The sequence below is a fragment of the Watersipora subatra genome, chromosome 7 (genome assembly GCF_963576615.1).
Source record: "Watersipora subatra chromosome 7, tzWatSuba1.1, whole genome shotgun sequence".
In the NCBI taxonomy this organism is placed as follows: Eukaryota; Metazoa; Bryozoa; class Gymnolaemata; order Cheilostomatida; family Watersiporidae; genus Watersipora; species Watersipora subatra.
In genome coordinates this window covers 1,837,826-1,864,671 of record NC_088714.1, presented here as the reverse complement: position 1 = coordinate 1,864,671, position 26,846 = coordinate 1,837,826, and the positions used below count along the sequence as shown (strand labels likewise).

The following is a 26,846-nucleotide window of genomic DNA, read 5'->3' as shown; positions in this document are numbered from 1 at the left end:
ATTTGGCCATATCAACCTTATTTGAGCCAAGAAGGTTGATATGGCCATACCAACCTTATTTGAGCCAAGAAGGTTGATATGGCCATATCAACCTTCTTGGCTCAAATAAGGTTGATATGGCCATATCAACCTTATTTGAGCCAATAAGGTTGGTATGGCCATATCAACCTATAAGATATATATATATATATATATATATATAACCTATAACATATATAAGGCGTGAACAGTTATTGGAACAGAATAATAACGCATGAAAAAATAAGCAATGGCAGTTCGGATCTAGGTACTTTGAACAGAGTTGGTTTGCGCAATTTGTTAGTAAATCCTTTTTATCTCCTACCAAAAGAGGAGTTGTGACCTCATTCGTATGACAACTTTAAATTGCAGCACAGATATTTTCTCTACACTTCTAAAAACGGCACAGTGCTCAGACAAGTTCCAATTTTAAGAAAATCCCATGAATAAACATTTAGAAGCAATACAAACCAGCAGTTGGGTCCAGAGTTACAAAAGTGGCATCAAGCTCTTCATTTGCAAAGAACTTTGCGAGTCTAGTAACCGACACTGTCGTCTGTAGATAATTTAAGTTAACAGGGAGTAAGGAATGGATGAGAACACAAGTGCTAGCACACATACTAAATTAACAGTTTGAGTGCCACGAGATAGTATAATCAAGGTGAGCATGAATAGCAGTAGTTCCTAGTTTATTGGAGGTACTTAACCTTGCTAGCGCTGTATGTACATTCATCAACCCTTTTGTAGTTAGAATATATTTATACTAGTACCCTGGCAGTCTCGGGCATTGTGAGAGATAATCATGTGTAATAGCTATGTGCACAAATATTCCAATATGTAGCAAGGTGGTCGAGTGGGGCAGTTGGTAGTCGGGCTGCTAAGCTGAATATTTGAGTTCGATTACCGTGCAAGGCATTATTTTTTCCTAACCTCTGATTGTGGCTTGTGACGAATGGACATTATAATAGTGAATCACTAGAGTTCACTAGGGTTGCACTATGGTTGCACTAGAATTGCACTAGAGTTGCACTAGAGTTGCCCCAGGGTTGCACTAGAGCAGGAAGCTTAAAGAGCATGTGATAAGCTCGTTTATCAGCAAAAGCTACAGGTCTTGAGCAACCCTTGTTTTATCTGTGGTAAAGCAACTCTAAATTTATTAAAAGTGAAGAACATAGGCTATAAATGACTACATCTATGAAAAGTGAAAAACATATGATATAAATGACTACATCTATTAAAAGTGAAAATCATGGGCTGTAAATGACTGCATAGGCTATAAATGGCTGCATCTATTAAAAGTGAAAAACAGGCTTTAAATGACTACATGAATTAAAAGTGAAACACATAGGCTATAAATGACTACATCTATTAAAAATCAGAGATATAGGCTATAAACAACACTGTTCAAATTGTACAAGTATAATAATTACTATTTTTACTGCTTTGATGCTCCTCAAACACCTGAATGACAGGAGTCATCCATATAATTAGCAATAAAACTATTGTAAGTATCATTAGATTGATGTACGTACGAAAACAGGTCGGGTAGCGTTGTTATTCTCAGTTTGTCGCACAATGCACAACAAATATTAATTCTAACTCGTACGCAGGCAGGGCAGTCTGCTATGTAAGATCATCAGGTGTAATAACTATACGTACAATTATTCTTGAATGTGGAATGGTGGACGAGTCGTGGAGATGGTAGTGAGCTTGAGTAGGATGCCAAATATTCGAGTTCAATTCCAGATCAGTGAAATCTTTTTGCCTAGCAATCTTAGCGCGGCTTCGGATAGCAAATGAACAAACACGGCTCTTATTATAGTAAAGATTAGCTGTGCTACCCGGTGTTGCCCGGGTATTAAAAATCAGCTTAGAAACAATGAGAGTTGCTTGCCACTGGCTATAAACCTGGCACAATGCCAATGGATAATTTGAGTAAGCTTACTAATAAGAGCTATTGTTTCTCATGACGTAACGCCATAACTTTGCGTCATGACTGAAAGCGTAGCGTATTTGCTCCAATATAACGACATATATCGCCTAATGAATTCATCAAGCTTGTGTAGCCGAATTCGAAAGGGGTCAGACTGGTGAACCGCAAGGTGTGAGATCAAATCTTCTGCGGTATGGATTCTTTATTCCAATATTTTAATAGCTATAGCTGAAACTACACACATACGACCAACTTTGGAAAATATATATATAGATTGGTGAGCAAAATTCATTAAAAATCACTTGCATAATAGTTATAAGTTGTCTACCCCTTGTATCAATACTGGATGGACTTACCATGACTAGCATGGAGATTTTTTGAGATGTTATGTTCAGCGAATACTTCATGGTATCAAAAAGCGAGAGAGCAACAAAGGCTACACTGGCGGTTAGTGTGTGATCAGGTCTTGTCGATGTGTATATTGCAAATGTTGTCATAGCAACCTGTATGAGAACAAACCTTATCTATAGACTTTTACTGAATATAAACTTGAAATGGTGGCCAACTTAGCAGAGCCATGCAAACATTCAGTACTTTTCTCTCCATGACCAAGGGAGGGCAAATCATGCGTTAAGAAACTTGGTTCAAAAGAATGACCTGTAGTATCGTCTAGTATACAGAAACAGTCATATTTATATCCATATTAGCTTTATTAGAAACAGCCAGATCAAATTGGAGTAAAATTACACATCAATTAATATTAACTACCTGTACATTAGGGGGAGCAATAGTTTGAGAACCGAACGTTTAAAAAAAATTAGGGAGAACAGCCCCTTAGAAGATATTTGTATTTAAGAAGTCGCAATGATTTCTCTCGTAACACAGGAGAATAAATGCAAATTAAATGTGATTAGCTATTGTATGAACAACTTGCTATTTGTTAAGAAAAAGGTAACAACTGATACATGTGATAACTACTACGTGTGATAACTACTACGTGTGATAACTAATACGTGTGATAACTACTACGTGTGATAACTACTACGTGTGATAACTAACACGTGTGATAACTACTACGTGTGACAACTACTACGTGTGACAACTACTACGTGTGATAACTACTACGTGTGATAACTACTACGTGTGATAACTACTACGTGTGATAACTACTACGTGTGATAACTACTACGTGTGACAACTACTACGTGTGATAACTACTACATGTGACAACTACTATATGTGATAACTACTACATGTGATAACTACTACATACATGTGATGGCTACTACGTGTGATAACTACTACGTGTGATAACTACTACGTGTGATAACTACTACGTGTGATAACTACTACGTGTGATAACTACCACGTGTGATAACTACTACGTGTGACAACTACTACGTGTGACAACTACTACGTGTGATAACTACTACGTGTGATAACTACTACGTGTGATAACTACTACGTGTGATAACTACTACGTGTGATAACTACTACGTGTGACAACTACTACGTGTGATAACTACTACGTATGATAACTACCACGTGTGATAACTACTACGTGTGATAACTACTACGTGTGACAACTACTACGTGTGATAACTACTACGTGTGACAACTACTACGTGTGATAACTCCTACGTGTGACAACTACTACGTGTGATAACTACTACGTGTGATAACTACTACGTGTGATAACTACTACGTGTGATAACTACTACGTGTGATAACTACTACGTGTGACAACTACTACGTGTGATAACTACTACGTGTGACAACTACTATATGTGATAACTACTACATGTGATAACTACTACATACATGTGATGGCTACTACGTGTGATAACTACTACGTGTGATAACTACTACGTGTGATAACTACTACGTGTGATAACTACTACGTGTGATAACTACTACGTGTGATAACTACTACGTGTGATGACTGCTACGTGTGATAACTACTACGTGTGATAACTACTACGTGTGATAACTACTACGTGTGATAACTACTACGTGTGATAACTACTACGTGTGATGACTGCTACGTGTGATAACTACTACCTGTGATAACTACTACGTGTGATAACTACTACGTGTGATAACTACTACGTGTGATAACTGCTACGTGTGATAACTACTACGTGTGATAACTACTACGTGTGATAACTACTACATGTGATATCTATTACGTGTGATAACTACTACATGTGCTAACTACTACGTGTGATGACTATTACATGTAGCAAAAGCATGTAATGCACAAAACTTGGAAATTGTAAATGTTTATTGTTAAGTTGATTCTACACAACTGACACTTTCGTTTTTGTTGCAACCATATAAAAGCGTAAAGCTTGGTTTGTATACACTCAGTTTTGGCATATCTTATCAAGAGTGTAAAGGGTAGCTAGGCTGTACACCTCTTGTTTGCTAGTCAACTTTATGATGTTCCTTACAAATCTTACGAAGAAGTACAAGCGAGGACTCAAGTTGACTCATGTTGGTGTATGACATTGACAGAACCATCCAAAATCACCTATTACTTCATACGTACCAGAACAGGTACAATATTATAAAGAGAATTCTGGATAGCCCTGATAATATTCAAAGTTCTTTGTCGCAAAACTTCACTTTTCCTCAACAAAGTAACTTTCCTCTGGAATGATGGCTCCCAGGCATACAGCTTAATAACCTGTCAGTAAAGGAATAATTACCAGACATACAGTTTAATAACCTGTCACTAAAGGAATAACTATCAGGTATAGAGTTTAATAACCTGTCAGTGAAGGAATAACTCCCAGACATAGTTTAATAATCTGTCACTAAAGGAATAACTACCAGGTATAGAGTTTAATAACCTGTCACTAAAGGAATAACTACCAGGCATACAGTTTAATAATCTGTCAGTAAAGGAATAACTACCAGGTATAGAGTTTAATAACCTGTCACTAAAGGAATAACTACCAGGCATAGAGTTTAATAACCTGTCACTAAAGGAATAACTACCAGGCATACAGTTTAATAACCTGTCACTAAAGGAATAACTACCAGGCATAGAGTTTAATAACCTGTCAGTAAAGGAATAACTACCAGGCATAGAGTTTAATAACCTGTCACTAAAGGAATAACTACCAGGTATACAACTAAATAGCTTGTGAGTAAAGGTGCTAAAAGTTTTGATGTTGACGCAAAAAAATACAGCAGGCGTCACATCCAGTTTATTTCAAAATGACCACTATTTGTTACAGTGAAAAGAATTGAAGTTAGCACTGCAAAATTTACTGGAAGTCTGGTTCAAAGGAGATGGCAAAAACGACATGTAAAGGGAAGCCATACAAGCTGCGAAAATCTAATAGATCATTGCGGCATGAACACTGACATAGAGGGCACATTGATATAGAGGGCACATTGATATAGAGGGCACATTGACATAGAGGGCACATTGACATAGAGGGCACATTGACATAGAGGGCACATTGACATAGAGGGCACATTGACATAGAGGGCACATTGACATAGAGGGCACATTGACATAGAGGGCACATTGACATAGAGGGCACATTGACATAGAGGGCACATTGACATAGAGGGCACATTGACATAGAGGGCACATTGACATAGAGGGCACATTGACATATTGACATAGAGTATGATCCGCATACACACACCTTGATAGATGAAAGCACCTCTTTAAGCAACTTTATTCGTTCATCTTTGATTTTCATAGTTTTTACCCTGATCTTCCTCTGAAGGATTCCGATAGCAAATGAAACTGGTGCTGCCACAAGCAGTATTGCAACTCCAGCAAAAATGCTGTTGCCCATCAGCCGATGAAGCATATATATAACAATACAGATCTGAATGGGAACAACGATGAACACCCAACCTTCACTGAAACAGATAGAGAACACAAAATATAAATGTCATTCTAAAAAATTATGCTGCACACAACCTATGCAGAACTGTTGTTGAGTTCGCTAGACACTTTCCTACACTTCTCTATTAAATGTAATGTTGAAAACTGGATACAGTGAAACCTTTACTTATGAGTAGAGGTTTCACCGTATGCTCTATGTACTTACTACTTGAAACCTCTACTTAAATTTTCAAGTTATAAAATGACTTTTAGTGGAAATTTTGCTTCCACTCATGAAAGTTATTTCTAGATACAAAAAGCTATTCGTACTTTGGCGCGTTAGTTTCATGCCTTGACCCGCTTGCTTCCAGTCGGTACAACTTAAAACATGGCTCAGTTAGTTTCATGCCTCGACTCGCTTGCTTCCAGTGGGTACAACTTGAAACATGGCTCAGTTAGTTTCATGCCGTGACCCATTTGCTTCCAATGAGTACAACTTAAAACATGGCTCAGTTAGTTTCATGCCTTGACCCGCTTGCTTCCAGTGGGTACAACTTAAAACATGGCTCACTTATTTTATTTTACTAGTGAGTCAATAAACGACAAGTGTTTTGCCTTCGGTCCTTTATAATTTGGAGTTATTATACATCGCATACAGAGTATTATAACTTTCATTTCTAGCAATTCAGGTTCAGTCTTTTCCATACAATTAGTTTTTTAGTTTGTGTCAATGCAAATAAACCTTTCTACTGAGATTTCTAAAAACATTTATTCTGAGCAAAACACAACCAAGGTAACAACGCAACAACACAACACCCACCTCTAGTGATCGCCATCTTCCAACTTCTCGTGAGCTGTTCTCAGCCTCATTTAGACAGCCAACGCCAAACGTAGACAAGCAGAACGTTCCCAGATTTTTTATTATTTCTCTAGATTTTGTTTTTCGATGTGTACTTTTTCTATTTATCATGTAATAATATAATTCTAACATGTATTTGTTACAGGTTTTAACCATTACATGTGTTTATACAAATGTTATATCCAAATTTGGCGGAGGCTTGGAATGGATTAGGGCATTTATATGGTAAAATCGATTTCTATTTAAGATATTTTCTACTTACAACCTGTTTACCGGAACGAATTTCGTACGAAAGCAGAGTTTTGGCTCCTCAAAAGATGAAAAACACATAGTCAAAGAGAAAACTTAATGTCAAAATATTTCAACTTAAACATGCTCAATTGCCAGATGAATACGCTGTTATGTCAACTAATCAAAAAAGTCTCCAGTCTCCAGCCTCCAATGGGATTAGTTTGATCTAGTATACAGGAGAGCAAGTAAAACTGACAGCAATATACACAACTAGAGCATCTCGAGGTAAAACACCTGAAGCTGTGCAAGTAAACCTATGATATTGCTACATGGACATTTCAAGGTAAGCTTTTCTCTATCATAAACCCACAATCATATTATTTACATGTACTCACTATACAAAGTGGGCAATCCTTTGCGCATCAACAGACATTAGGTTGACTATCTCTCCTGTACTCGACTTCTGTCGGGCATCTGCGCTCAGTCTAAGTGCCTGAACAATACTAGATAACTAGTCTATGTATACACAACGGTACAAATATATTAATAGTATATGTATCACAGTAAAACTATATTAGTAGGATATGTATCACAGTAAAACTATATTAGTAGTATATGTATCACAGTAAAACTATATTAGTAGGATATGTATCGCAGTACAACTATATTAGTAGTATATGTATCACAGTACAACTATATTAGTAGGATATGTATCGCAGTAAAGTGCTTTGTATGTACAAATACACTGTCAGAGCGTTGAAAGTTTCTTTTAGTGAGGTGTTTGACAGCTGAGTAATAATTTTACAAACTACCCAATATCCTCTCACAGAGCTGTCAGCTGATTTACATGCTGCCGTACAATTGAGTGGGACAGTTTCATCACAGATAATTATTGGCATGAACATGCACTTAACAAAATTCAAAAACTGGTGCAATAACTCCGCTTTTCATTGAAAAAACTAAACAAGTTGTAAAAACTCAAAATCAAAGGAACATACGTACTACTAATACAGATTATTTCTAGTACAGGTTATTCCTGGTACAGGTTATTACCAGTACAGGTTATTCTTAGTACAGGTTGTTACTAGTACAGGTTATTCCTAGTACTGGTTATTCTTGGTACAGGTTACTCCTAAAGCAAGTTATTCCTGGTACAGGTTATTCCTAACACAGGTTATTCTTAACACAGGTTATTCCTAGTACAGGTTATTCCTAGTACAGGTTATTCCTAGTACAGATTATTCCTTGTACAGACTAGTACAATATCACAGAATTGAGGAGCAGAAGTAAATTTTGATCGATGTCAAATATTTCAGAGCAATAATTTAAGAGTAACCTTTTTATAAACTGCTGCAATGAGTGTAGCTCTAACTCTCGTTCTGCATTTCATATATAAGGTGAACATGGCATTAAAGACGAGGGTGCCGAAGGACGAAAATAGGAAGAAACAGAAACAGTAAAGGATTCCTTTCCAGAGAGGTTCAGGGTTGTCTGTTCGCTGACTTTCCACATGAGTGATAAGCAAACTAAAAAAAAAGGATACAATTTTATACTAGCCTAAATTCCATGCAAAATTTGGTGATACTGTCTGATCTCTATGAATGTACATGATACATGGGATATATAAATGTTAGCCTATACTTGTACTCTATGAATGTACATGATACATGGGATATATAAATGTTAGCCTATACTTGTACTCTATGAATGTACATGATACATGGGATATATAAATGTTAGCCTATACTTGTAATCTATGAATGTACATGATACATGGGAGATATAAATGTTAGCCTATACTTGTACTTTATGAATGTACATGATACATGGGATATATGAATGTTAGCCTATACTTGTACTTTATGAATGTACATGATACATGGGATATATAAATGTTAGCCTATACTTGTACTCTATGAATGTACATGATACATGAGATATATAAATGTTAGCCTACACTTGTACTTTATGAATGTACATGATACATGGGATATATAAATGTTAGCCTATACTTGTATATGAATGTACATGATAAATGGGAGATACTGGTAATATTTTTCCCTGAACAACATTATAGCAATGTAAATAGCTGAACATACATTACACTATTAGAACTAGTACACTGGCAGTCCCGTGCGCCCTGAGAGATTATCATGTAATAATTATGTGTACAATTATTCCATGATAGATCAAAATGGTAGAGCGGTGAAGTAGTAGGGCTCTCATCTTCAAATCCAAATAACCAGTGTCGATTCCTGTGTGAGAAATATTTTTCCTAACACTCCAAGCACGGCTTCAGTCAGACAGCTCGGGCTCTTATTATAGTAAAAACTAACCGAATGCTTGGTGTTGCCCGGGTATTAAAAACAGCTTATAAACAGTGGCAGGTGATGTAGTTGCTATTGGCTAATTTGAGTAAGCTAGTATTCGTAATGCTGAACTTACTAGTAAGAGACCGTGAGAGCAAGCTTTAGAGACGTTGCGAGTAACGCAGAATCGCTACGCAAATTTTAACTCAGATAATGACTCATATCGCCCAATGAATCCATTGCATTTCCTATAGCTTAATGGTTTAGCTTGTCGCCTTTGAATCAGGAGGTTCTGAGATTAAATCTTCTATACGGATTTTTAATTGCTAGATTTTAATCGCTATAACTGGACAGACAAACGACAGACCAACAAACTTTGAGATTTATATAATATATAGATTACAAAATATTAATGATCCATATGAAACATATTATAGTACAGAAATGGTAATATGCTGATGGTATTCCAATGATCATAATGAGAAGAACACTATGACCTTCATGTGGCTGGTGCCAATTCACAATAGTCAATCAATTTGTAAGTGCGATCTCTCATTCAGTAGTACTAGCATAGGTAGCCACAGATATTATTTACGCTATGATCAGCTATGAATTTCATTGGTATGTAATGTCAGGTATAACTGCTGCATAGCTAGCTGATGGCCCTGTAGATATTTGCTGGTGCAACACACAACGGCACTCCTAAATGACAAATAGAGCAATGAGAATTGGACTGTTGTGTGAAAGCCATGACGACGTTGCTGGACTTACTATTATTATTATTATTATTGAAGTATCGTCAGCGTATTTATTATGGATTATTTATTATCAGTTATGGATCATCAACAATTTGTGATAGTAATAAGGTTTGTGCAGCTATTTGCATTGGTATATTTTTGTTAAAGGACAAATGCTACAACAATAGAAATCAGCCAAGTACAAAACCAATTTGGATTCATGAGCTGAGCCGAACCAGAGGAAAGAGATTTGATCGCCTATACATCTGAAGGTTTTCATGACCAGGTCAAATTTACACAAGTGGCCCTAAAATACAAGCGAAAATATCTTCGGTCATAGAGTGAAACCTCGGTTCTCGAACAACTTGGTTTTCGACAAAAAATTTGAGAATTGTTCGTCTCAGATCTCGACATAAATTCGGTTCTCGACCAAACCGGAACATGCGAATTGAGAAGTTTCGCGTCAAATTCTTTACAAAAAGGAGCCAACTGGAAGGATGTCGCTTCTACTGAAGAGATTTTCTAGGGACACAACTCCTCCAGTCGAGTTACCCTAAATTGTTTTGGAAGAGGATTCTTCTTCAAAGATGTGAAGTAAACGTGCCATTGCTGTTTATATTTTCTTTTTCACACGATTTTTGATGTGACTGATCTGTTGCATTTTTTTGCTGTTTCATTATCAATTTCTGCAATTTTTGGTATTGTATCTTAATCCATAATGTTTTCAATGTTTTAAAAGCAAAGTATATGAAATGTTTACTTTTTGTTTTTTTTGTCATCATAGAAATTTTTTCATTAAAATTAAACACGATCTATATCTACCTGCTTTTATTTATAGTGTGCAGTAAACAGTACAGTTTATAGTGTAAAATTTTAAAAAATACTTTACCGAAGTTGTTAAATCGACTTGGAGCGAATTAACTTTATATACATTAATTCTAATGGGAAAACTTGTTTCGGATCTCGAACAACTCGGTTTTTGAACAACCTTCTGGAACGGATTGTGTTCGAGAACTGAGGTTCCACTGTATATTAATAGTTGCCTGTGGGATACCCTGTTGTAATTGTCATGCAAAAGTGAATCATACATTAAACTTAGTAAATTTTTTAAGGTTTGTTGCGTAGTTTTAAAAATCAGAAGAATTTTAGACAGAGAAATTAGACACCCATAGGCTTTTCATATGGGTAGTATAGTCATTTGTTGGCATATTGGACTGCTTTCAATTTAAATTATTGTGTTTGTCAGAAGAATTATCTTTTATTGGTCCACTTATGTGCATGCCAGTAAAACCACTTGCTATTGGTCTATTCATATGTCAGATAGTAAAACTTCTTCACATTGGTCTATTCATGTGCCAGCTAGTAGTGCCACCTTGCATTGGTCGATTTATGTGCATGTCAGTAAAACCACATCCTATTGGTCTATACAATGGCTAGCTAGTAAAACTACCTCCTAGTGGTTAATTTATATGCATGCCAGTAAAATCACTTTCTATTGGTCCATTCGCGTGCCTGTAAATAGAACTACCTCCTATTGGTCGATTCTTGTAGCTGTTAGTAGAATGACCTCCTAATTGGCGCATTCATGTGCCTGCCAATAAAACCACCTCCAATTGCCAGCTAGTAGAACCACCTCCCTTAGGTTAATTTATGTGCATATCAATAAAACCGCTTCCTATTGGTCTATTTATGTGCCCAATAGTAAAACCACTACCTATTGGTGTATTTATTTGGCAGCTAGTAGAACTACCTCCTACTGGTCTATTCACATGTCTGTCAGTAGAACCACGACCCACTCATCTATACTTACAATTGAAGAAGTGGGCTAATGAGTAATTGTAGTCTCGTAACCAGACTCAGAGTCCAGCTCTAAAACAAACGGAAGATTAGAAAGCAATGATATAAAACAGTGGTGTAAGCAAGTAAGAGGTAGCGGAAATATAATATATAACAATATAGTGTATATATGTAATAAAATCATGAAAAAGATAAAATTCCACATCTTAGCGTCAGGATCATCCATATACCTGTACATATATATCTGTTAGAAACAAAGTCGCTTTCAGACGCAACTGTTAGCAGTCTTACAATTCTTTTGCAGATATATTATATAAATACTGGACAAATACTATACTGTATAAATACCACATAAACATGCGATAAAATACTTCTTTACATACATGTGTAATCTGCGTAGAATTGTAAATTAAAGAACTTTTAAAATTATCATGAACTAAGATCATCAACCTGCAACTTGACTGAACACAAACTATGTCTGAGAAAACCGCTTAAAAATGTTGGACTAACCGAAAAGTACAGACTATTAGAAAAGTCCTTATAGGAGAATCAGGTATAATTCAGAGAAATATATACGTGAGACAATCCTTTAGCAATACATCTGGGCCTAGACTGTTGCGTCAATTGCTTGTATCTGATGTTTTGACAAAACCTGTATTATTACTAGACATGAAGATACTGATGAACCTCTTTAGGCCTTGACTTGGTCATACAACGTTTCCATTTACTTTCCATGTATAAATATATTACTAATGACAGTTTACTTGATAAGATCGGGTCACCTAGCTTCATCGCCATTTAATATTAAGAGATAAATAGAGGTACTCATCACTCCAAAAAATGCCAACAGAAATAAAATCTTCAAACAATATAAGCCACACCATCGTTATAAAGGTGATTTAATTTGCTTTAAAAGTTGACTTGCAAAAAAATTCACATTACAGTTATTTGATATCAACAGATTCACCATGTCTTACTCTGCTGTGTTGAAGGTGCAAAATATGTGGAAATGTGATTACAAGCTCTTAAAAACTCAAAAACGAACAGTTAATCGCAGCCATCACGAAAACGCCGTAGATTGGAATCCATTTCCAAAACGGCTCAAATGGGACATAATTGAACAAGATGGCTTCTGTTTACACTTTCATGGAACCTCATTTGTCGAAATATTTGTACAAATATACTTCACGCATTCAATAAAACCATGTCTATTGTCCTTACGCGTCTTTTTCATCATAATTGTAATGCTGTCACTTTGAGCACTGATATCTCAAAACCTACCTTAAAAATTCGTTTACTTTTTAACCTTAGCTCGAAGGAGTGCATATCATCCTCTAATGAACATGAGGAGCCTGTTGGTCACCTGCGTTAGTCAAAGAATGCTGCAGAAACTGTTCACGCGATTTGGCAGAAAGTATGGGTCACATGATCAGATTACAACTAGATGATTAGACCAGGCTGAAACGATATTGTGAAGTAGCGAGCATTTATATTTGATACGGACTTTCCGGTAGAACCCGAAGTATTGGTCATAAACTAGTGATACGAGACGTTTTATATCGAGTCTTTTATTGGCCTTTAATTTCATGTGATAACATCACGTGTCAAAACAATAACCAAACTGTTGGAGTACGCCAGCCAAATAAAAAGATTCCAAGCTACGGCGTTTTTGTGATGGCTGCGATTAACTGTTCGTTTTTTAGCTTTTAAGAGCTTGTAATCACATTTCCACATATTTCGCACCTACAACACAGCAGAGTAAGACATGGTGAACCTTTTGATACCAAATACCTGTAATGTGAATTTTGTTGCACGTAAACCTTTAACTAATATCATAACACTCACAGCATTGTAAGCAGGTGTTAGAAAGGATAGGAAGTAGCTTTGGTGCCCATAGAAGTAGCCTTGGTGCCCTGTATAGTAACTTCATGCTTAGATACAGTCATAGATACCTAATGTTTAAAGTTGAATACAAATCCAGAACTACAGAAGTTATCTACTCGCTAATGATAGCATTTTTGTGATCAAAGTGCAAAAAAGCCAGGTAACTGAAAAGTTACCACCCAGAAGGGCTATGAACAAAATAAAACGGGTATTATCATTTAAAACTGAGTTAGTGGCAAAGATGAAGAGATTATAACAACCACAAGTGCATTGAACTCACAATATTTTTTTGGCATTATTGTGTTTATAATTTGTTCACTTGTCAAACATTTTACAGCTATGGTTACAATTTCAATAGTGAAACAAGGACTCCGAGGTTAATTTTGAGATGAGAGAGAGCTGATAATAATACAACCAGAGTGTACCACAGTTGTCATCAAATGCTCTGACGACAGTGAATAGTGTGACAAAATAGCTATTGGTTTTAACAAAACAAAATAAGCACGGATGCTGTACAATAGTGTGAATAATTGAAAGCATTAACAATTTCATGGAATTTTATAGCAGGCATTTTATAGTTATCACTCACATTCCTTGTTCTATTAACTGTCACTGATCTATACCTCTGAACGAAGACTATCTAATATATAATATGATGAGATGGAAGAGAGCTTTAAGAAAAATGAATGCGAAAAGATTATGCAAAATACCTTTTTATACCACTAACACTTTCTGTTTACAAGATGTACATGTAGGAAGGAGCTAGCTGTTGCTTACCAAAGATAATAAAGGTAGAAAGTGTTTCCCCAGAACAGCTATCAGAGAAGCAGTTTTGAAGGTAGTGTTACTGTCAGTGGAGACAGTTACCAGAGGTTCGGAATCGTTGATAGGCATCCGTAAATCATCATCAGCTGTGAGACGTCTGACCTCTCGATGACTGCATAAAAATAACAGCAAGATTTGGCTCCTGAAGTTGACAGCCGAAATACGAGGTTTCAGAAGTTCACAGCTGAAACCCATGGCTTCTGATGTCCACATCAAAAGTTGACATCTTTAGACGTCTAATCTCCAACATAGTTGAAAAACACAGCCAACAACCAAATATTTTCTTTTACAAAGGAGGTGTGAATCTTCAAGCATCAACCTACCTTAGGTGGTATCGGTGTATCTTATCATGGAGGTCCTTCTCAAATTGAGGGTAGTAGCTGTTAACCCTGTCAGGTGCTGAGAGTTGGTAGAGATCTTCCCTCTCTATTCCTGAACCTTCTCGTTTTTTCCTGTGACCAGTGGCCATTAATGGCTGCATCCAGTAGAAGGTCATGTAGGAAGGAAAGGATGCTGTCACCTCTGGAGATATGTCCTAAACGTAAAGAAGTGATAGGCAGACGCCTTGCAAAGATCAACTAGAGTGAAACAGTGTTCTTCTATCGAGGACATTCCCGGTCGCTGCAGAGTAAAAGTCTTCTTATATGCAACAAAATGAATCCAACTATGGAGAACTCATATACTTCCATTCTAAAATTCATAGACTCTCCAGTTCAATACTTTAATGCTATCTCCTCCGGTGATCAGTAGAAATCACTTTTTAACCTTGGCAAGAATTTTTATTTTTTACACGCTACCAAAATGGCATAAGGTAGCCCAGGTGTCAGTGAATACGATGGTTCCTGTGACATTATCACTGATGTGAGAGGTATTGTAGTTTAATCTAAGATGCAAGGTGTCACATGTGACGCACAACATAGCTTTCAAACCTAACATGGGTCTTCCACCAAAATGCGGGAACGTGGTAAACATCGAAATCAGTTCTATACAATACAGTGCAAGTTGTTGCATACCTTGTAAGTTTCCAGAATGCATGCTGATGCATCACTTATGGAAGAGAGAATGAATGCTCCGATGACAAGGAGAAAAATTGAAGAGTAGAGAATGGCTAATGTCCTAGCCTCTTCCCGTTCATCCTACATCAAATGACAACTTGATAGAGAGTGCTCAACTGATATTCCTGAATATCATTTACTAATTCTATGCTTGCTCCTTAGCATAAAACTTACAAATAACCATCTCTTCCAGTAGATATATGCTCGAAGTCCAGAACAAAGCATCGAGAGAAGCCAGTAAATCCACAGTAGACCGCTAGAATATTGTCCATATCTTCTATAGACGTCAACCAAAGCACCTGCACACACCTGTTGAAACAATGGGCCTTATAATATTTTCTACAAATGTTCTCTAAAATTTTAGCTAATATTTTAGATGCCAAGCTGGACAGCGTACCGGATGTAAAACTACTAACGAGAAACAATTAAACAGTGCTTAGCATCCAGTTGCCATCCAGATAGCATGCAGATGTTAGCTATTAGTCGCCTCACAAATATGAACAACAACTATTGTAACAATTGTGCTGAATATTGGAGTCGATTAGCCATCGTATATATGGTAACCAAAATCTGCTCAATCTTCTAAAAGATGAAGAGATCTTGGTAACATGTAAAGCTGCAATACTTTTCAGTACTTGTCAGCTAGTCCGTGATACTCCGCAAAGTCAACCTTTTCAGCAAATCCATGGCATCGCATTTCATGTATTGATGAATGTAAACGCAATAACTATCTCTACCAGTGTTAGAAGCTGCCAATGTTAGACTGCTGACTTTATAAAAATTGTGCGCTTTTATTTTGTTCCTTTATTTTTTAGTTGTGTTAATTGAAACATTTAATTACTAGAATCATCAGAGATCAGTCTTTAGGACTGACTTTCTTTTATAAGCAATATTCCTTAGACAGAATGAAGCTATAAAATTGTACAACAACAATTGTACCAATCTAACTTTTATTGACCTTCACTTGCTTGAGAGCAGCCATAGCCTGAGAGCAGCCGTAGCCTAGTGTTCTAGAACACCCTTTTATCAACTTGAACTAGCTTGAGCACAGTCGTAGCCATATATTCTAAAATGCCTGAGCTGGAAACAACGGGTTGCTGTTTAATTCCCAAAAAAGGCCACTGGTTGTCTCAGGAATGACATCCAACCTTAAACTGCTCTCGCCGACTAGGCATGTCTCTAGTCCAGGTTCCCTTGCCCATGGACTTAAACTCGTCCAGCCATGATTACAGAGTCTCACCAAGGGATCGCTTACACACTAATATAATGTAAGTTCACAGCTAGATTTTTACTGGTATTCCAAAATATTAATGTTGGAGTTTGTATGACAGTGACTCTATATAATTTTGTAAAATGGTGGTCATCAGCTGACGAATATTCAGGCCGTGAACATGAAACAATTGACACCAGTAAGTAGAAGACAGTCACGGACAGTATGTACACTTGCCAGTGTCAGAATAGAGAGGACCGATGACAACAGATGGATGTCAAGAGGCTTGTGTAGGTCACCAATCAGGTCATAGACACTAAATCCTATAAGCAGGCCAGGAAACACCTACAAGATTAGGCAATGCGTGTAATAGGAAATTACATAGGTATCCTTTGCGATGAGATACACTCGAGCAATACACAATTAGACAACTTGAAGAAGCACTTGAACATGTGATTACTGACTCAAGTGCTCATTTCAATCTTGTATATTTTAAACATATATTAACATAAATGTACACATGCAAATCGGTTATCATATCATTAAGCAGGATGTTTTTGAAGGAAACAAAAATAAATTTATGCAAGGTATGTTGAAGTGGAGGCTGCGTGTTCCCAACTAGGATTATCAGCCTTCTATAAAACAAAGAGCCAATACAAGCATAGATGAAGAAAGTGTCAAAGCATTAGTGATGAATGCTCCACATATTGACCTCTGAGTAACCTAGCAATCTTCCCTGACAATTTGAAAACAGAAATATTTCCTCATAGTGAAGCAGCTAACAGGAGGTCTCGGGCACAAGTCTTGTAGGACTTGTTTACATCACTGAAAACTCTTGCAATAGAATTGATTAGCAAATTCCATTAAGTAAACTACTCACAGATTTTAACAGTGTAAATCCCGTGAGGGGCTGCGGAGTACGTCCCTTCAAATTTAGCTTTAGTGTAAAGATATAAGGCAACAGCAGCAACCAAAGAAACACAGACGGAGCACAGACCAAACAAACGGTCTCCATACAAGGAGTGAAATCTGGCCATGTGTCATTAGGAGGATTCCAGGTAAGGTTTGGATCCTAAAAGACAGTAAACAGAAATTTTATTAGCAGAAAATGGCAAAGATTGGCAGGAAATAGAACATGTTGGAGATGTTAGCGTTTAGCAAAATTAAAAAGCCATTATTATACGAACAAACTACTATGAGTATTTATGAGCAACAGACATGTATATCTACATTGATATAGATAAATAATCTTAAACACATGTATATCTACATTGATATAGATATATAACCCTAAACACATGTATATCTACATTGATATAAATATATAAACCTAAACACATGTATATCTACATTGATATAGATATATAGTCCTAAACACATGTATATCTACATTGATATAGATATACAATCCTAAACACATGTATATCTACATTGATATAGATTTATAGTTCTAAACACGTATATATCTACATTGATATAGATATATAGTCCTAAACACATGTATATTAACCTTGATATAGATATATAGTCCTAAACACATGTACATGTATATCTACATTGATATAGATATATAATCCTAAACGCATGTTTATCTACATTAATACAGATATATAAGTCTAAGCACATGTAGGCTATATGACGTTGATATAGATATCGAGATTTTGCGCGAGGCATTTTCATTTTTTTTTTTAAATTGGTAAAAATACCAATTCACATTTAGCTGCAATCAAATCTGTCAACTTTTGACATTGTTCAACATATATATAAAATATATTTAAAATGATAAGTCCGTGTAATGTATGTGTTCAAATAGGCGTGTGTACGTGCACGATCTTTGTCTTATAAGCTTCAAAACAGCTATACCATCATATGTAGAGGCTTCCAAACAGTTGCACAGTCATATGTAAAGACTTCTAAACAGGTGCACAGTCATATGTGGAAACTTCCAAACAGTTGAGCAGTCATATGTGGAGACTTCTAAACAGGTGCACAGTCATATGTAAAGACTTCTAAACAGGTGCACAGTCATATGTAGAGACTTCTAAACAGATACACAGTCATATGTGGAGACTTGCCAACAGTTGCAGAGTCATATGTAGAGACTCCCAAACAGTTGCATAGTCATATGTAAAGACTTCTAAACAGATGCACAGTCATATGTAGAAACATATGTCGCAGTCATATGTAGAGACTTCGAAACACAGTCTATGGTTTAATGGAAAAACTACAGGAAAACTCTGATTCTGCACAATATTGTATTGCTTTAAAATGAAGTCTTCTATCCGTTGGCCATTTTCACCAAATGTTTGGACTCTGCCTACTCTTTGGACTCTGCCAACTCTTTGGACTCTGCCAACTCTTTGGACTCTGCCTACTCTTTGGACTCTGCCTACTCTTTGGACTCTGCCTACTCTTTGGACTCTGCCTACTCTTTGGACTCTGCCTACTCTTTGGACTCTGCCTACTCTTTGGACTCTGCCTACTCTTTGGACTCTGCCTACTCTTTGGACTCTGCCTACTCTTTGGACTCTGCCTACTCTTTGGACTCTGCCTACTCTTTGGACTCTGCCAACTCTTTGGACGCTGCCTACTCTTTGGACTCTGCCTACTCTTTGGACTCTGCCTACTCTTTGGACTCTGCCTACTCTTTGGACTCTGGGACATGCATTTTAAAGTTTTAATTATGCACATACCAGTTATCTAGGTAAAGTTAACCTCTAACCACCCTGACATGCTTGTTTCTTGATGGAAGGTGTCTTACTCTTTAATGAATAAATTGTGAAAGAGTTTCTCTTAAAACTATTCAACGTTTAAAATTACTCCATCTCCCTGTGAGACATAGAAAGAAAGCAGATATCAGTTACATTGCAGTGACAGTATTGTTAACGTTAAAGAGTTGTTAAAGGTCCCATTTAACACTAAAATTGAATACCTATATTAATTAATATTAATACGAAACATTTGTTCATGTAAACCTTTGTCAATAGTTGTGTGACTCACATTCATATCTGTTTCACTACAATACCGTAGTGATACGATGCTTAAAATACCAATCGTACATTATGAACCATAAAGTAGTATTACAGCGTAATCAGCATTATATTGCTGTAATAAAAAAATTTAGGTCAAGCTAACTTTGCGCTATATATCTAATAAATAAATGCCTTGTTTAGCTATTTATTAAATAGCCATAGCTAATGGTTATATAAACTAGGTTTTTAAGGCAACAGTTCATTACATACTATGAGAGTGAATAAACCACATTTGTTATAACTTGTGTTATTATTCATACAGGTAACTATTATTACTGTTATACTTTCCTTGTTGTATCTACATGTTAATTCATTACATGATATGAGAGTGAATAAACCACATTTGTTTTAGCTTGCTTTAGTATTCATACAGAACCATAACAGAAATTATTGGCGATAAAGATGGGATATTCTTGAGCAGTACAACTGAGATTATTACAAAAATATATGCCAGAAACCAATACAACATTCTCAGTATAGACAAGTACGTCTTCGGAAGTTGATAAGTTAATTGAATCAACTACGGCTCAAAACCAAAAGATGGAAGAGCAACAAAAAGTTTATCAAGAGCAACAACAAGCTTATCTGGAAGAAAATAAGAAACTCATATAACTACTGGTGAAAGGTCAAACTGAGGCAGCAGATAAGCTAGCACCATCAGCAGCCTTCCCAGCACTTCCCAGCCTTCACCATCAGCAGCCTTCATCAGCAACCCAAGTTTTCAGAGTATGATCCAGCCACAGAACTATTGACTGATTCCATAAATCGACATGACACTTTTGTAGCAGCTAACTCTATAACTGAGGAGAGAAAAGCTAACGTGTTTTGAATTAATCAGTCGACCTGCTCTCTACAAAACAAATCAGCAATGGCTGGCCAACTGGAGACTCCAAAACTTATAAATGAAGTTACCATGGAAGAAATAGATAATTTCTTAAAAGAACAATATAATCTCCTACACGATTTTTAGTATGTGAACGTTATAAATTCTGGAGCAATATAAAAACAAAACCTGGAAAAACTATTCATGAATTAACGAATAGAATTAGACAGGAAGCGACTACTTGTGACTTTCCTAATATAAATTATCCATTAGATGAAGCTATGAGAACACTGTTTGTCTGCTGAGTAAATGATGAAGCAGTTCTCGAAGCACTGTTCAAAGTAAAAGAAAATGAGCTATCTTTCAAAAGAGCTATTGAAATTGCAACTGAAACAGAAGATGCAGACAAGATAGCTAAATAAACTGTATATGGAGAGCAACAAAGAGTCAACAAGGTACAACCAGATCATAGAAATAAGACACCGACAGGAACTTCAAACTACAAAGAAACAAGACACAACATTCAATTGTTACAGATGCAATAAAACTACACATACTGCTAAGGAATGTCCGTACAGATCTGCTACATGTAATTTTTACCAGAAATTAGGCCATCTAGGAGTTGCCTGCAGAAAAAGGAAAGCAACTACTAATAAAAAGCCTATAGCACAGAAATCTACACCAAAACAACAGTTTAAAACTATCCGAAGAATATATATACGGAACAACTTCAGAAGAATATTGAAATAGAAGAACGGATCGTCGAGATGAAGTTAGATACAGCAGCCTGTGACAACTTTATTACTGAGGAAGTCTGGTGTCAACTTGGAAAACCTGTATTCTCTACAACAACTACAAATCTACTTCAAAACATCCTATTGAAGTAACTGAACAGTGCCAGCTGAATACTAAAACAGTAAAAGAAAACATTATGGCTTTGAACTTTGTAGTTAGCCGGGTTCCAAATCTCAATATGATAGGAAGAGAAGCTATCAAACTATTAGGGATATCAATAGACAACCTGTTCAACCAACAAACTACTACGACTTGTAAAGTAGTAGACCAGGAAACGAAAGCCTGACAAAAGTCTACAGCAATTTGGGCTGTCTAAAAGATTGCGTGCTAGAAATAAGATTTTAAGCAGATGCCAAGCCAGTGTTTCGCAAACCTCGACCTGTTCCATTTGCTAAGCAAGATGAATTAAATCTAGCCTACAAAACCAGAATTCAAAGAGGAATTTGGAAGCCAGTACGGTTTAATTAATATGGTACCCTGTAGTTCCAGTTAGGAAAGCACTTTCTAACAGTCATCAAAGATCAATCAGATTATGTGGAGACTACTCACAAACAGTCAATCCACAATTAGAGACTCACCGACAGCCTATACCTTTATCCGAAGACCTGATGAACAAGCTAGGAGGAGGGTACAGATACACTAAAATGGATCTAGCTGATGCATACAACCAAATCCCACTAAAACCAAACAGCCTGCAAAAGCAATCAAAAAGGAGTACTTCTACAGATGAGACTTCCGTTTGGAATCAGTTCAATACCTGGATATTTTCAGGAGATAATGAAACAATTAACAGCCGATCTACCAGGCATAGCTGTATATTTGGATGATATACTGGTTAGTGGTACTGATGCTACAAGTCATTTACAGAATTTGTGACAACTACTTACAAGATTGAATGAGAAAGGTTTACGATGTTGTAAAGAAAAGTGCCATTTTGCTCAACCCTCAGTATAATATCTTGGTCATCACCTTTCAGCAAAAGGAATTTCTAAAGGATTAAAAGCAGATGCTGTTAAACAGATGCCGACACCTACTAACATAAACAGTTTATGGTCATTCCTTGGATCAGTACAGTTCTACAGCAAATTCTTACCTAACCTATCAACTATCATAGAACCATTACGTAAGCTAACTAGAAAGAATGTGCAGTGGAAGTGAAGTGCAGAACATGAAAGCAGTTTTCTTCAACTGAAGCAACTGCTGACTGCTGGCACAGTTCTTACACATTTCAACTTAAAGCTGCCTATAGGAATAACATGTGATGCTTCCGAAAAAGGAATTGGAGTTGCCTTATTTCACAGATATGAGGATAACAGCGAAAGACCTATTATGCATGCTTCTAAAACATTGACTGACACTCAAAGGAAGTATGGTCAGATTCAAAAAGAGGCACTAGCTATCATATTTGTGTTAAAGAAGTTTCACCAATTTCTCTATGGCAGAAAATTCACCATTGTTACTGACCACAGAGCATTTACATCAATGTTTGCACCTAACAAAGGAACTCCTGCACTTGCTGCTAACCGATTAGCAAGATGAGCTCTCTGACTCAGTAAATACGAATCTGAAATAGAATATAGAAAGACTAACGAACATGGGAATGCAGATGCTCTCAATTGACTACTTGTTGGGCCAGATGTTGAGTATGACAGAGGAAGACGATGCTGACGTAGACATCATTTGCAACATTAAAACTATTGCAGCTCAACTAAATCCTACAAATCCAAGAGTAATAGTCAAAGAATCTTCTAAAGACATTGTTATCTCTACAGTGATGAGATATGCAACAGAAGGATAGCCACATCGAGAGGAAACAACCCCAGCTACCTCTGAAATCAAAGAATTTAAGAAGTTAGAAAATTTACTATCTGTGTGTAATGGTTGTCTACTCTATGGAAACAGAGTAGTAATTCCTACCAGCCTACAAAGAGAAGTACTGAAGATATTGCACCTCGAACATTTCGGGATACAAAGGGTGAAGCAGCTAGCACGCACAGCAGTATACTGGCCTAGAATGGATGCTGACATTGCGGAGACAAGCAAGTTGTGTACATCATGTGCTGAAAATCCGAGACTACCTTCAAAGTAACCTGTACATCCCTGGATGCTACCGGAAAAACCATGGAGTCATCTACACTTAGATCATGCTACTAACTTTATGGGAAGTAACTGGCTAGTTCTCACAGATGCTTACACTAAATATCCCTGCATTGACAGGACCAGTTCTACCTTGACCACATCAACTACTGATCTCTTAAAACAAGATTATTCACACTTTGACTATCCACACGTGTTAGTTACAAATAATGCTACTAGCTTTAAATCAGAAGAGTTTTAACATCGGTGCAAAGAAAGAGGAATTACACATTTCTCAGAAGCTCCTTATCATCCTGCAACAAATGGAGCTGCTGAGAGAATGGTGCAATCATTTAAACAAGCTTTGAGGAAGTCTAGCTTACCACCTAATGCAGCATTATTAGAATTCCTGATGCATTATAGAAGAACACCTTTAGAGACAGGATATTCATCAAGCCAACTGCTACATGGAAGGCAAATCCGATGCAAAATTGAAACAGTTATTCCATCACCAGCCCATTCGGCTCAAGGGAGACAATCTAGAAGTGCACAGCTTCTGAATGACACAGTAAACAAGATTTACACCTATAAAGTTGGAGATCCATACTATGCATTATACTGTGGCCCTAGAAGATCTACTCAGCCTCGATGGGTGCAAGCATTAGTGACTAAAGTCTATGGCCAGCGAAGTGTTGATGTTAAAGTATGGCCAAGTGGACCTACACGGAGAAGACATGTAGAACAACTACAACCTAGGTTTAGCAGAGAAGAAGACAGAAACCCTGAGGATATGTCTCAAACTTCAGATAAAGATACTGACAGACTGCCTATTCCTGTACCTCCTGAAGAACCAGTGTGTCAACCAAGGAGACCAAATCCTAGGCATCCTCTGAACAGTGATTATGGACCAGATAATCTACGTTGATTATCCAATAGACAGCAAACACAATTTTATCCGTAATCACATAGTCTATTCATTTTATGTCCAGACTAGTGAGGTGGTAGATATATTATTATGATAAAAAAAGCTTAGACCAAGCTAACTTTGCGGTATATATCTAATAAATAAATGCTTTGTTTAGCCATTTATTAAATAGCCATAGTTGATGGTTATATAAACTAGGCTTTTGAAGCAATAGTTCATTACATACTATGAGAGAGAATAAACCACATTAATTTTGTTATAGCTTGTGTTATTATTCATACAGAAACAACAGTTGGGAGTCTGATATACATGTACAGTCTTCCTAGAGAAGTATGGCCATCTTTTTCATGGAGCGGATCAAGGTAATTTAACGATCGTATGGGCAGGCTACTAATAATATGACAACAAAAACTGGGATTACTAAGCATATGCCTGTTTACATTAATTAGAAACAAAACATACATTTTAATAGTTAATATCGCAAACAGAATCAGGAGATTTTCCTCAAGAAACAGCTTTTAGTTCAAAAATTAAATGGTTTTTTAGTTGATTGAATATCACAAAACTTTTAGTACGGCGGTTGCACTACGAGAACTTTTTTAAAATTATTAAAATGTTGCGTGCATGCTGTTGTGTCTTACGTGTTTGAGTTATGTAGAATGTGTATGCAGTATATGTGTGACTATGAAAATCGTAATGATAAAACCTGGCCAGGCTAAATCCCTAAATAAATACTCTAATTGTCAAGTTGCCATTTTATCGAGCATGGACTTTTTACGCATGTGCAAAGCATGGTCTATATTGGCGTCGGTAATAGTTCGGCACAACATCCTCCCTTCTCTTAATAATGTGTTGAGTCTATCTGTTATGTAGAGAACTGTTTATATATTGATTGTTGTGTTCCCCTTTGATTGTCCATATGATCGACGCTAGTAATTAGCAAGTTGAGTAAGATATGAGACTTGATATAATAATATGTAAGGTAAGTAGTAGAGTAATATAGTATGTACAGCGCTGTCCAAAAGACAGCTCGCTACTCTAGGTAGCGACGAGGAGGATTGATTGTTCTTCCGTAGCGTGTGATTCTGATAGGCGTTGCCTCTGATACCTCCCTCTCTTTAGTGTTGGTAGATGTTGAGTTGTCTATCACTGGTTCTGATGTTGTTGTTTCAGGAGTGCTGAGTACTTCTGGTTCAGACTTGTTGGATGAGGGACTTTTCTAATATCCACTCTGTTCCTACGAACAGGAGCTCCTCTCTCTGGTTGTACCATATAAGATCGTTCATCCAGACGTTGTGTGACTTGAGCACGTCGCCAAACTTTCTGACCCAAGGTCACTGGTCTAAGTCGAACTACATCCCCATCCTGCAGAGGTTTTAGTTCCTTTGTGTGCTGGTCATACACAGCCTTGTCTACAAATTGTTTTTGTTTAAGTGCAGATTTTACACTATCAGTATTTGGATTTGATGGGCTTAGTAATGATGCAGTAGTTGGCAACCTTGTCCTGCAACGACGACCTAACATTCGCTGAGCTGGACTGTATTCAAGCCCTTCTTGAGGTGTGTTTCTATGGGCTAGCAGCGCTAAATAGGCATCAGTCTCATCTTCGTTAGCTTTAGTTACTAGTCTTTTTGCTGTCTTGACTGCTGATTCCGCCTTGCCATCCCCCTGTTGATGATGTGGACTTGAGGTTTGATGTCTAATGTCATACTTTTGAGTGAACTTTTCAAACAATTCTGATGTAAATTGAGGACCATTGTCAGTTATAAGAGTTTCAGTAAGACCATATCGAGCCATGTGTCCTTTCAATTTCTTTACTATAGTTCTAGCGTCTTTTGACTCAACTCTATCCACTTCAATAAAGTTGCTATAGTGGTCGACAGTGACCATATACTCTTTTTCACCACATGTGAAGAGATCACTAGACACAATCTGCCATGGATGATCTGGTAGGTCTGTCCTCATCATTGGTTCATTCTGTTGTCTTGCACTATATCTTTGACAAATGTCACATTGGGCTATAAAATCTTCAATTTCAGCCGTCATTCCAGGCCAGTAGAGGCACTCTCTAGCCCTTCTCAGCGTGGCCTTGACCCCTTGATGGGATGAGTGTAGTTCTTGTTTTACTTCAGCTCTCAGTGAGCTGGGAATCACAATTCTCTCCCCTCTGTAGGCAAGTCCATCATGCACAGCCATTTCATCTCTCATGCTATGAAATGGTTTTGCTAGCATGTTTATTTTCTCTTTCTCTTCTGGCCACCCCTTTGCTATAACTTTCATAACAGCTTGTAGAGTCGGACAGTTTGCAGTTTCCATTTTTAGATCTTCTTTCCATGGACCAGCTATTGTTTCAGTTAAGGCTTGAACATTTTCTGTGAGACAGTTTATTGTTTCATTCTCCCTTGCACTGTCTGCTGGATCATTCAGGTGACATCCGTGTCTACTAAGCATGTCTGCAATATGTTGCTGCGCTCCTGGGTGGTA

The 26,846-nt window shown here is 36.9% G+C and overlaps 4 protein-coding genes across 4 annotated transcripts in view; 2 read left to right on the top strand and 2 right to left on the bottom strand.

Moving 5' to 3' along the window:
• Nucleotides 1–4,598, bottom strand: part of LOC137401179 (multidrug resistance-associated protein 1-like) — a 37,992-nt gene extending 33,394 nt beyond the window's left edge. The window contains exons 1-3 of the mRNA XM_068087564.1: nt 4,503–4,598; nt 2,308–2,454; nt 490–574 (exon numbers count right to left, since the gene is read on the bottom strand). Of these exons, the coding sequence (XP_067943665.1) occupies nt 490–574; nt 2,308–2,448 (226 nt within the window). The 5' untranslated portion in view covers nt 2,449–2,454; nt 4,503–4,598. The remainder of the gene's footprint in view (nt 1–489; nt 575–2,307; nt 2,455–4,502) is intronic.
• On the bottom strand, nt 4,488–16,703 carry LOC137399730 (multidrug resistance-associated protein 1-like). Its single transcript, XM_068085941.1, has 10 exons — nt 16,650–16,703; nt 15,676–15,810; nt 15,460–15,582; nt 14,770–14,981; nt 14,399–14,558; nt 11,751–11,809; nt 8,231–8,420; nt 7,290–7,387; nt 5,617–5,839; nt 4,488–4,640 (listed from the first exon to the last, which is right to left on the bottom strand). Exons 1-10 carry the CDS (start codon nt 16,701–16,703, stop codon nt 4,488–4,490), a joined length of 1,407 nt encoding a protein of 468 aa, XP_067942042.1.
• A 122-nt stretch (nt 16,704–16,825) lies between these two features.
• On the top strand, nt 16,826–19,392 carry LOC137399729 (chloride intracellular channel protein 6-like). The gene is made up of 2 exons (XM_068085940.1): nt 16,826–16,910; nt 18,986–19,392. Exons 1-2 carry the CDS (start codon nt 16,826–16,828, stop codon nt 19,390–19,392), a joined length of 492 nt encoding a protein of 163 aa, XP_067942041.1.
• A 4,385-nt stretch (nt 19,393–23,777) lies between these two features.
• LOC137399728 (uncharacterized) lies at nt 23,778–24,362 on the top strand. Its single transcript, XM_068085939.1, has one exon. The coding sequence runs from the start codon at nt 23,778–23,780 to the stop codon at nt 24,360–24,362; it is 585 nt and encodes a 194-aa protein (XP_067942040.1).
• Nucleotides 24,363–26,846: the final 2,484 nt, after the last annotated feature.

Coding starts and splice junctions, on each gene's coding strand:
- LOC137399730 (XM_068085941.1), bottom strand. CDS start 16,703: ATGGGCAAGGGAACCTGGACTAGAGACATGCCTAGTCGGCGAGAGCAG. Junction 11,810..14,398: donor TTCTACCTTTATTATCTTTG/GTAAGCAACAGC, acceptor CGTTTGTTTTAG/AGCTGGACTCTGAGTCTGGT. Junction 4,641..5,616: donor AGGTGCTTTCATCTATCAAG/GTGTGTGTATGC, acceptor CTTTACTGACAG/GTTATTAAGCTGTATGCCTG.
- LOC137399729 (XM_068085940.1), top strand. CDS start 16,826: ATGACAGTGACTCTATATAATTTTGTAAAATGGTGGTCATCAGCTGAC. Junction 16,911..18,985: donor ACATGAAACAATTGACACCA/GTAAGTAGAAGA, acceptor TTTAAAATGAAG/TCTTCTATCCGTTGGCCATT.
- LOC137399728 (XM_068085939.1), top strand. CDS start 23,778: ATGGTGCAATCATTTAAACAAGCTTTGAGGAAGTCTAGCTTACCACCT.